Here is a 12,197-nt window from a genome sequence, read left to right on the forward strand (position 1 = left end):
CTAAATTACATTTGATAACTGAAGGAAGAATTGTAACATTGATTTGGTTTTTAGCGTAAAATATAGGAAGTACTTAAGGTAGTTATAAACAGGGGAAACTAAAGGGAGGTAAGACTTCTAACTTTCATTTGAACTGGTATAGCCACTCTGGAAAATAATTTGGTAATTTCTATAAAAACTGAACATACATTGACCATGCAACCAGCAGTTATATTCCCATTTAATACCAGAGAAATGAAAACTTCCATCCATGCAAAAACCTGTACATGAATGTTCATAGCAGCTTTATTTGTCATGATCAAAAACTGGAAAAAAACAAATGTCCTACAGTAGGTGAATGGTTAAACACGCTGCGGTACCTCCATACCATGGATACCACTCGGGATTAAAAAGAAACCAACTGTGGACACATGCAACAGCTTGGATGCATCTCAAGGGCATTATGCTGAGTGCAAAAAAAAATCTCAAAAGATCTTATACTGTATGATTCTATGTGTGTAACATTCTAAAAACGACATTTATACAGATGGAAAGCAAATTAGTGGCTGCCTGCCGTTAGGGAAGGTGGGGGGGAAGAGAAGTGGGTGTGACTCAAAAGGGATGGCAGGAGGGAGATCTTGATGGTGCCGTACAGTTCTCTGTCTTGATTGCAGTGGCAGTGGTTACACGAATCTACATGTATGACGAAGTCCCAATATTCAGATTTAGGTTTGAGCTGTAGGTATGTAAGATTTAATTATTAGGTGAAATTTAGCCAGAGTGTACACAGGACCTCTCTGAACTATCTTTGCACCTTCCTGTGAGTAAATAATTATTTCGCAGAACAAACTTTTTTAAACTAATTCATCATCGATAGAAAGTTAAACTTTCTTCCCCTTAGCTGAATGCTTTTAAGTGAAAGATGCCATACTGAAAGGCTACATACATAATGATGATTCCATTTGTGTTGACATGCAGGAAAAGGCAGAACTGTAGGGCAGAGAACTGATCAGTGGTTGCCTAGACGTAGGGCTTGGGGATTGATTACAAAGGGGCAGGGCGAGGGAATATTTTTGGTCAGTGGGACGGTTCTGTAGCTGGGTGATGATAATGGTTATACCACTCTACGTATTTGTCAAAACTTACAGAATTATAAAAGTGGATTTTATTGTATGTAAACTTTTAAAATCAACAAAGGAAACTATAGTAGTCAAAACAGTTTCTAAGAGCTTACCTTTTGATGACTTTGGAAATTTTCTAGAAATTTCTAAGAAATATGTGTTTTATCCCCAACAGGTGATGCTATGAGTGAAGAAGACATGCTTCAGGCAGCTGTGACCATGTCTTTAGAAACTGTTAGAAGTAATTTCAAAACGGAAGGAAAAAAATAATACCTTTCACAAATCATTTAGATATTCAGTCTTTCCAATATTGTCCTGTGTGTTTACAGCATAGGGTCCATTTTGGTAATGTGTCAAAGAGAACAATTTTCAACAGAGGAAATAAGACTTAGGTGGTTTGCAAACAAAAAGTTGAGAGGGTGAAAAATACATCCGTTGTAGGACTAAATAACGATCCTCCAAACACTAGCCAAAGAGGCATTCAGCAATTAAAGAAATTTAAAATAGTTTTCTAACTGTTCTTTTTTCTTTTTTGAGTGTGCAATATCTAACATGTTTAAAATTAGGGCATTTTTCTTGGCTCTTTTTGCAGACCAACTAATTATAACCAGCTATTGCCACAGAACTTTTCCCCCACATTTTATCTTCTTTTCCTCCCTTCTGCATAGGGAATTTGGCTGACTTTCATCATCTAAAAGTTGCTCTTATTTCTCTTTAACCAAATTAACCTTTTAGGACAGTGTCTCCTCTGTGTTGATAATAGTAACAGTTCCAGAAGGCTAAGCTGTTTACCCTCTGACTATGTATTGTGCACTTGGGTGTTTTCTCATGTTATTTTCTCTGATCACAGTTTCTCTGCTACGTGGTTTTCATTACTTTCTACAACTCTTTTGAAAGATGGTAATGTTTCTTGAGGTTTTGCTTTTTAAGCCCTCTAAGATGGGATCATTATTTCATGATTCTGGTGCATTCCGAAACTCTGAAATCAGCTCTGCACAAGTATTTGAGAATAAATGAGAATTTTGTTAATGTGTGAGCACATCCTTTCCCAAATGCTTTGTGAATGTCTTCTCAGTTACGTCAGAACTGTATAGGTTTGCTGTAACCCTCTTTCCTGCACCTTGTTATTTCCTTTTCTTTTCCAATTAAGAAAAATAGGAGAAGCATAGTGTGCAAGTTTCCTACTGTTATAAAACAACATCCAGTGCCCACCATGAATGTATGATAGATAAAATTTGGCCTTCAATTTTAGTAGGAGTTTCATTTTATTTTTCCTCTTGTGACTGGAGCTGTCCTGTTTACAATTGAGTCATGAAGTGCAGATGTCTGCTTCTGCTGTACATCTTTTAGTAGGTATAGTTTGCCAGAGATAATGATCTAGAACATGAAAATAACTTACCAACAAAACTACATTTAAATTTATACTGTGATTTAACACGTGCATCATGTTTAAATAGCTTAGAATTACAGAAGTCACAGTACTTACTGGGTCTGTAAATAAGAGAGTCTTTAGTTTTGATAAACATTCTTTAATTGGGATGCAGAGTTTCTTGCTGGGTCAATGCAAGAATGGGATGATTTCAGTGAAAATTAACCATGTCTCTCTGAAATGGGCCTTTTAAATTCTGTCATCTACTCCCCTTCATTCTCCATCCCCTTTTGAAGCCCCTTTGAATGATGAATTGTTCATAAGCTAAAATTTAAGAAGCGAAATTGCAGCGAACAACTTAGAAAATTAAAGTATGATATGTTGCCATATCCTGGTGTATGGCTACACACATTTTATCAGGGAAAAATTTTTGATGTAGGATTTATTGCTAACTGAAAAGAGATGAAAAACTGCCTTTTATTTATGATTATGAAATAGCTTTTTCTTGGATAGAGACAGATTTTTTTTTAGTCATTATTTTGTGCCAAGTAAGTTTTCTGAAGTTTCCCTTACATAAAATTAGATGGTTTTCTTTTAAAATCTAAAGTTTTCTTTTGACAATTGAAAATGTTTTAGAAGAATTACAAAACTTTAGAACTACAAGGGATGTTGGAGTTTGATACTACTCCCTACTACTCCCTATGATTTACAAACCAAAATATTTTAAGACTGGACATTTCTGTAGTTATCCCGAGGATGCCAGTCATATTTTCCATGGATATTCGGCCTGTATCTTTTCCCATTGAAAAATTATGTTAAACTTTTCATATATTTAAATTGATGAGCTACCTAATATAAAAATGAGAAAATGAATATACATTTAAGTTTTAACCTTAAGAGTTAGGGTTAGTTCTTATATTACACACCCTTGTTAAAGCACTTAAAGAAATGTGGCATGTTGACCTTCGTTTGTTAGGGATTTTTTTAAAGCAGGGCTGAGCACACACTGGATATATTTGAATGTGTTTATTTAGTTGTGAAATTGTTATATTTGGCAGGCAGATTCAGAATCACTAGTGAACTGCCATCTTGTGTGGATTGGCATATATTTAACTGAACATTTAGATTCCATTTCTTAATCAGTTGGCCAGTATGAAAAGATGCCAGTGCTCATAACCACAGTAAGAAAATTTTAAAGGTACACAAAGCTATAGTTCACACATCAGGAAGTGCTGTTTACTTTAAACCACCTGCAAGTCAGGAACAATGCAATTCACTGTCCTAAGAACTCTATTTATATAAAGATTTCCATTCTGTTTTACCAATTGGGAACACCTTAATGTTTAATATTTAAACTATTGGTATCATTTTTCTAATGTATAATTTGTATTACCGGGATAAAATACATACCATGACAATACTAGTATTATAAGTAAAGTTTAAACAATCTTTGGAAATAACACTTTCATACTTATAGATGTCATAGATTTAATAAGTAGTTATTTATGTTTTAAAAATTCAGAGAAGTTAACATCTGATCTAAACCATCAATGTACATTTTTATAGTAATTAACATACGAATATTTCAGTAATGTAAATTGTTTGAGGGGGCTTCCCTGGTGGCACAGTGGTTGAGAGTCCACCTGCCGATGCTGGGGACACGGGTTTGTGCCCCGGTCCGGGAAGATCCCACATGCCGCGGAGCGGCTAGGCCCCTGAGCCATGGCCACTGAGCCTGCGCGTCCAGAGCCTGTGCTCCGCAACGGGAGAGGCCGCAACAGTGAGAGGCCCACGTACCGCAAAAAAAAAAAAAAAAAAAAAAAAAAAAAAAAAAAATTGTTTGAAAAGGTTGCTGCAGGTAAACTGTATATCAGCTCTAAGATCTTGGCCAAATAGTTTACAATTTGCAGAATATTTAAGGAGGTGCTTTTTTTCTTTAAAACTTAATTTTTCTTAATTAAGACTTTATTCATGCCAAAGTTAACGAGGAAAAACTCAACTAGTTGAGGATCACTATAGGCAAAACTACCCATAGTCTACATTGTTTCATTTAATATTAAGTCAAATAAAGTAAATTTTATGCCAGTAAGAGCTTAAGTCACATTTTTAATGTCTGCATGTTTGATACTATTTTTAAATAGTATCAAGTTAGTGCCAAGATTTACTAAATGTCTTAAAATTCGCCCATTGGACCTGTGCAAATTCAAAAAAGATTGATTCTCAGTGCATAAGCAAAATATAATGATAATAATTGAAATAGCCTAGAATGAAAACTAAATCTTGATGTTTTAAATTCTTAAGAGGATTCAATTATTAATATTGATGACTTTCTATTAAAAACTTTATCTGCAATTGGAGAGGTCTATGGCCACTACTTTCAAAGTAAATTGTTTGTTGTAGCTGGGCCCTAACAAGCATGGAGATGTTACAGATGTGACCTTAATTAAGAAAAACCAGATTGATTAACTAATCATTTCAGCAATATAAGTAATTTTTCATATTTTCAAAATAAAAACTTTGCTTCATTTCTGGTCCATTTCTAACCGTCATCTTTTGCTAAAGAGATGAATCAACTTGTTTTTTAAAGTCTTATACATAAAATATTTTTGTTCCATTTTGCTCTCATGAATGAGAAGATTATTGACATGGTTGGTTAATTCTTGAATTTTTATCTTTTTGTTTTTTAATTTGAAGAAAACCTCTGCTATTTTAATTGTTTTGCAAAATGGTCTGGCATTTTAAGAATTAATGCTAGTAACCACTTCTAAATTTATAGCAACTGGCATATTTAATTATAATAGTGTATCAATAAATATTTTAAGACTATGGATTCATAGACTAGGAATGGGAAGCATTAGTGAAATATATGTGGAAATGCCTGATTCATTTAGGAAGCACTTCACTTGGCTCCTTCACATTTCAAAGGTGAATGTTTTCAGGAATTTTTTTTAAAGAGGAAAACATACATTTGAATGTGATTATCTAATTTCTACAACACTGGACTACTAGGAATAACTTTTTAAAAATCACTGTTCTGTACAAATAAACTTTGAAATTCAGCTACCAAAAAACATCTGAAGTAAAAAGCATTCTTTTGGCCATGACACAAGTGCACTGTGGCAGTGCCATTTCTCAGGACCCAACTCTGCAGCCCTTCTGTGTGTGCTCCTCTGTCTGAGTTGTTTTGCCGTTAATACACACACAGGCCTTCCTGTCTGGTCCTTAGAAAAGCCGGGCTTCCAAAGCACTGTTGAACACTGAGGATACTGTTGTTAATGTGGATGTTCGATGAGTTGTATTTTAAATATCAAAGATTATTAAATAAAGATAATGTTTGATTTTTTACTTCTGTTTTTATTTGTTTATTGTTAATTTATAGCTTTGCATTCAAAGTATGGTTGGAGCATCTACACCCTCAGAGCTTCTGAGAAATGCAGAGTTTCAGGCCACACTCCCACCTACTGGATCAGAACCTGCATTTTTAACAAGATCCCCAGGGGATTCACATGCAGAGTGAATTTGAGAAGCATTTTTTTATGGCTGTGGTGATGAATGAAGCAGGTCAGGGGAAGCCACTGATTCTCCATTCCAGCTACAGCAAGTGCTGCCGGAAGGCCCATTGTTACTGGATCCTCTGATCTTTTCTAAGAGAGGCTAAGAAGTCCATATTTTTATTTGAAATCTGATTTTAAAATGTTGGCTCAGTTGCTTTTTTAACCCTGAGAGCCAAGCAGAGCACATTAGTGACAGATTTAAGCGTGCCATTTTTCCTCATTTTATCTAACTCCGGACACCAGACTAACAATTGGAATCCACCTGGACTGATTGAGGGTTATAGAATCCTCAGCTTTTATAATGAGCGTTGTATATCCATTTTAGCTTTACTTAGGGTTGGGCACGAATTTTGAAACAAAAATTTCAAATTGATCACATGCATCTTTTTAGCATAACTTCATAGCTTAGTCCTCAGATGGACCAATCCATTGAATTTGGATGCCACCAAATGACTCTGATGTCGTCAACATCACCTGTGGGCCCTATGAAACGTACAAGTTGATTTGAATGCCCATTTTATGGTTAGCTAAGAACTTTTATAAAGGATAGGCAAACTTTGGGTTGTCCTTATCCTGAAGATTTGCGTGTTTCTGGATCCTTTCATCCATTTTGTGTCTGCATCGCTAATGCTCATCGTTTAATTTTATAGGTAATTCGGGTCCAGCTGACCTCTTACGCCTCTACTCTTGACATTTCCCCTTTTCACACTATGGTCCTAGCAGGCCTCCTTATAGGTCTTCAAAGAAGCCGAGTTCTTTCTCACCCCCAGGCACCCTAACACTCTCGTTTGCCCCTTTGCCTTTGCCCCTTGGGTATCCCTGTCCCTAAAGGTCATTGGCCTGCTATGAGGACTTTCTCTTTCAACTGGACTGCCACTCTTCTCTGGACCTTATTCTCTCAAGATTGCTCCAGTTCTCCCTGGGTCAGGATCCCCAACCACCCTTTGTCTCATGGGCTACAAGAGAAAACCAATTCCTTATTCATTCACTCACTCAGCAAGACCTGTGTGCGTTCACCATGTGCCTGGCATGGTTCTGGGTTCTTGGAACAGAGCCATGATTAAGATACTCTGCTCTGCTGGTGCTTGCATTCTGATTGGCCATTAGGCAGAGGAAACATCTGAATTACTGAGCATGGCTTCATAACATGTTAAGAGCTATGCTTGTTCTGTGAGATAGGAAGACAAAATGATGATGTGATAGCATGTAACTGGGAGGGAGTGCTGCTTCAGACTGGTTTCAAGGAAGGTCTCTGCAGAGGTGCCTTTCAGACACCTGAAAAATGAGGAGGCGCTATACTGCCTGGGGAAACAGCAAAAAGCACAATGACTCTGGGGCAGACAGAGGTGGTTGCTTGTCTCTGAAGAACAGAGAGAGCTGGAGAGGCTAGCGGGTAATGAACAAAAGCTGGAACTGGGATGTAGGCAAAATCTTATGTACAGTTTTATAAAGATAAGTTTGAACTGTATTTATATTTTATTACACCAAACACTCTGATTCTAGAATATTCTCTCCTCTAGAATATCCTAAGCCTTTTTTAAAAAAAAATCTTTTAAAAGGCCCATTAACTACATCTTCTACCAAAGAGCCTTCCATGCCAGTGTCCACCTTAAGCAACCCGAAAAACTGAATTTTTAACACTAAAGGTATATTGCTTAACCTCTCTCAGATCAGAATTTTAGGCAAGGCTCCCACTTTCCACTTGTGCATTTTGTTTTCCTTCCCGTTATATTTATGCAGTATTTTTCATCACTGTCAGAAACTACCGTTTTGAAAACTTAGCATTGTATTGATATTTTGCTTGTCAATCCACATCATCAATTGTAGTGATTAATATCTGAGTAGCTCCCTTTGGTCTTTCTCAGCCACTTCTAGTCCAGGACATCATCATGTCACATTTAAGCATGTACCATAACACCTTACCCGTTCACTTGGCCTTTGGCCTCTCTGTTTTTGAAACCAGCTTTCCCAAAGCTCTTTAGGCCTGTCACTCCCATTACCTTTAAGTGAACCTTCATTACTGTCAACATGTTATCGTATGAAATGATGATGTGTAAATATTGGGAAGGATGATGCCTAATTATTTGCTGATATGATTGTACACCTAGAGAACACAAGGAAATTAACTGAAAAGCTACTGGAACTAATGAGGGAGGTCAATAAGTCAACAAAAACCAATAGCTTGTTTGTATACCAGCAATAACCTGGTAGAAAATAAGACGCAAAAGTACCACGCTCAACAATGCCTAATCCTTGGAGCACCAGACGGGTCCTAAGTTCCAAGCAAAGGTGAGTGGAATGGCCTTGTCTCAGCCCCAAACCACACATTGTCACACAGGCCCTGAGAAGCTCTGCTGGTACCCAGAGTCCTGCTGAGTCTCTCAGAAAATCGTTCAGTGGGTTCTGGTATTCACCCCTCTAAAGTGGCTCAAACCCAGTGCCAGAGGCCAGGAAGGAGCTGATCCCACACCTTTCATGCCTTCTCCAAATAAGAGATGTTTTCTCCAAAGGCTGTGTTTCTCTTCTGTACAAGGGTAGCCCTGTCTCCAACACTGAAAACATTCTCAGACCCAAAGCAGATTTAGCTTTTTGGAACAATCATCTGAATCGTCTCCCAGGGACTTTTAGTTAAGTGCAGAGGATTACTGTGTGATTCTACTTATGAGGTCCTTAGAGCGGTCAAATCCATAGAGACAGGAAATAGAATGGTGGTTGCCAGGGGCTGGGTAGAGTAGGCGCTAAGGGGTTGTTATTTAATGGGTACAGAGTTGCAGTTTAGGGAGATGAACAATGTTCTGGAGATGGATGGTGATGATTGCACAACAATGTGCATCTACTTAACGCCACTGAACTGTGTAATTAAAAACAGTAAATTTTATGTGTATTTTTTCACAATAAAAAATACATAGGATTGATCACTGTATTTACTCCCTTCCAAAATCCCACCTAAATGAAAGTAAAGGGACTTCCTTGGTGGTCCAGTGGTTAAGAATCCGCCTGCCAGTGCAGGGGAAACGGGTTCGATCCTTGCTCCAAGAAGATCCCACGTGCTGCGGAGCAACTAAGCCCGTGCACCACAACTACTGAGGCCATGTGCTGCAACTACTGAAGCCCACGTGCCTAGAGCCCGTACTCCGCAACAAGAGAAGCCACCGCAATGAGAAGCCTGCACACTACAATGAGGAGTAGCCCCTGCTCGCCACAACTAGAGAAAGCCCGCGCACAGCAATGAAGACCCAACACAGCCAAAAATAAATAAAATTTTAAAAAAAGGAACTACATAAATGAAAGTAAAGAAAAAAATATAAACTCATAAGTACAGAGAGACCAGCAGAAGAGATGAATTCATTAGATTAGATTTGACTGTCATAGAAAAACCTAATATGACAGTGACTTTACACGCTACAAATTTTTTTCTCTCTCATCTTCAGGAAATGTAGAGATTGCCAATCCAGGGCTGATAGGGCATCACACAGTGTCAGGAATCTGCTTTCTGTATTCTTGCTTTACATACATGGCTTCCATTGCTAATGTCAATTCATGGATCTAAGACAGCTGCTATGGTGCCCATGCTTACATCTGCATTCCAGCAATCAGAAAGCAAAAGGAGGGTGGGAAAAGGCCATGTGCCCTTTAAGGTCACCTCCTTAAAGTTGCACACACCACTTCCAGTTATATGACCCCCAAGGATAGGTGTGCATGAAAACGGTAAAGGGGTGACAGGCTCAGAAGGGGCACTGGCATCTTTTACTGTACCATTGTCCAGGTAAAAAGTGACAGTTCGGTCTTCCCTGGTGGTGCAGTGGTTGAGAGTCCGCCTGCCGATGCAGGGGACACAGGTTCATGCCCCGGTCCGGGAAGATCCCACATGCCGCGGAGCGTCTGGGTCTGTGAGCCGTGGCCGCTGAGCCTGCGCGTCCGGAGCCTGTGCTCCGCAACGGGAGAGGCCACAATAGTGAGAGGCCCGCGTACCGCAAAAAAAAAAAAAAAAAAGTGACGGTTCAATTACTATGCCCAAAGGGGAGAACAGACTTTGGGGAACAATTAGCAGTCACTGCCAGTTGAGGCAACAGCAGAAGAGAAATGCGAACTTTTCTCTGGAAAACGGAGAAAGTTGATACAGGAATGAGCAGAACTGAGGAAGGTGCATACCAAGTATTAAAGAGAAGGACATCCAGCAGTACCCAGGACATGAAGCAACACCGATCATGGAAGGTGGGGGTGAGATGTGGACTGAAACCAGGCGGATTGATTAAAAATAATCCGAAAAACAGCTGTTTCCCTAGAGAGGGGCCATTCATCAATAAAAAGTATTTAAAATAATTTGCAGAACTAAAAGACATGGTTTTTGAAAGGGTTTGCTGAGTCCCCAACATAATTAATGAAACAACAAACCCACCCCAAGGCACATCATTATTAATTTCAGAGCATCACAGATAAAGGGAAGCGTCTACGAGGTTCCAGAAAGAAAAACAAGGCCCAGAGAATAGGTCAGGGGAGAGTGGAGCAGGGAAACAGAGGACTCCGGGTAGAAAGGACTGAGTCTAAGCAAATAATAGAATTCTTGATACTTTCTTGAAGAATTAGGAGCATGTTTTACAATTCTGTTGCTAAGTTTTAGAAGGATTAGTGATTCTGTAATAACATTGTGCAAATCTAAAAGATGGAATTTGTTAACTTCAGGAAGAACAGAAGTTTGAAAAATAAAGGAAATGTTATCTTAGCATACCATGTGGCTCAGCAATGAACAACACTTACGTAGTCATATAAAGTAAACTTTAATTAGTGATGTTACCAATAATTATGATATCACTCTATTGGGAGCTCAGAAGGAAGGGAAATAGAGGCATGTGGTAATACAAGACTGCTAAATCTTTTATGTTCTGTAATAGAGAGAAGGTAATGTCTAAAATTAATGAGAAAATGGCAATTATAAGCATAATATTTAGAAATTCAGAGGGAAAGATCAGACTAATATTTTAAATTCTACTTTAAAAAATGTGTTTTTTTTCCTTCACATTTGCATAAATAAAACATTTGGATGGTTTCATCAGAACAAAGGAACTGTTCTCCCTAGAGAAGTATTGGTGATGCTGCCTCGAGAAATGGAAACCAGTTTGCAGTTGGTAGTACTTTTTGTTGTTGTTGCTGTTAGCTTTTTAAAAAAATCTTCTACCTGTTGAGGTTACAAAAATCCTAAGTTCAGAATTTCAGCTGGGCAGCCTGGATCCCACCACGGGGAGCCATGCAGGTTCATGGGCTCTGTCTGATGTGGTATGTTTGATATTGCTGGGCTGATTTTGCTACTCATTAAGTGATGATGAACACCCTTATTAGCTACAGGGGTTTTGGGTAGGAAAAAGAAGAGGTGTTTTCAGCCCAAACTTCATCAAACTTGTATGTCTTTCAACTTTTGATTATAAAAACTTTCAAATCTATGCAAAAGTAAAAGACCACTATAATGAACCCCTATGTACCCATCACCCAGCATCAACAATGATCAAGTCCTGACAATTCTTGTTTCACCTACCCTGTCCCCATTTTTCTGAAGCACATCCCAAACATCATATCATGCTATTTATCAGAACCAAACTTTAAGTCTCTCAGACCATAGTCCATTGCACTATAAACAATTCCCCATAAGGAGGACTTCAGGATGTAGGTTTTATGTTAATAACTTAATACATGATGTGAAGACATATATTTTGTTTGTTTTCTTCATTAACTGCAGTATCTTTATGGCATAACATGAGTTTATGGAAATGGCACTCCAGAGAACTTACACCTGTAGGAAATAAGAGCTTGATTTACACTAAACTTTTCACTGTCATCCAGGAACCCAATTAGGTCCTAAGTTCACGTGGCTCCTTTTCTCAAAGCAATCCCTCAACCTCCTCTAAGTTCCTATACTGGCTTACCAGGTCCTATGTGATCTGCCCTCTCCTATTCTTACTCCTTGGTCCTCACTGCTTACCACCATTCCCCAGCCCACTCTCCTCCAGCCATCCTTGCTTTTTGCTAATCCTCTAACCTGGCAAGGATTCTCCTACCTCAGGACCTTTGCATCAGCTGTTTCTTTTGCCTGGACTGCTCTTTTCCAGATACCCACATGTCTCACTATCTTATTTCCTTCAAGTCTCTGTTCGAATATCACCTTACCAGTGAGGCCTTGCC

General features: G+C 38.4%; 1 protein-coding gene across 4 annotated transcripts in view; it reads left to right on the forward strand.

Moving 5' to 3' along the window:
* Nucleotides 1–5,963, forward strand: part of ATXN3 (ataxin 3) — a 33,394-nt gene extending 27,431 nt beyond the window's left edge. For all 4 annotated transcript variants that reach the window (XM_060004022.1, XM_060004024.1, XM_060004023.1 and 1 more), the window contains one exon: nucleotides 1,276–5,963. In XM_060004022.1, coding sequence (XP_059860005.1) covers nucleotides 1,276–1,370 — 95 coding nt within the window. In that variant the 3' untranslated portion in view covers nucleotides 1,371–5,963. The remainder of the gene's footprint in view (nucleotides 1–1,275) is intronic.
* Nucleotides 5,964–12,197: the final 6,234 nt, after the last annotated feature.

Source organism: Delphinus delphis, chromosome 2 (genome assembly GCF_949987515.2).
Source record: "Delphinus delphis chromosome 2, mDelDel1.2, whole genome shotgun sequence".
Lineage (NCBI taxonomy): Eukaryota > Metazoa > Chordata > Mammalia > Artiodactyla > Delphinidae > Delphinus > Delphinus delphis.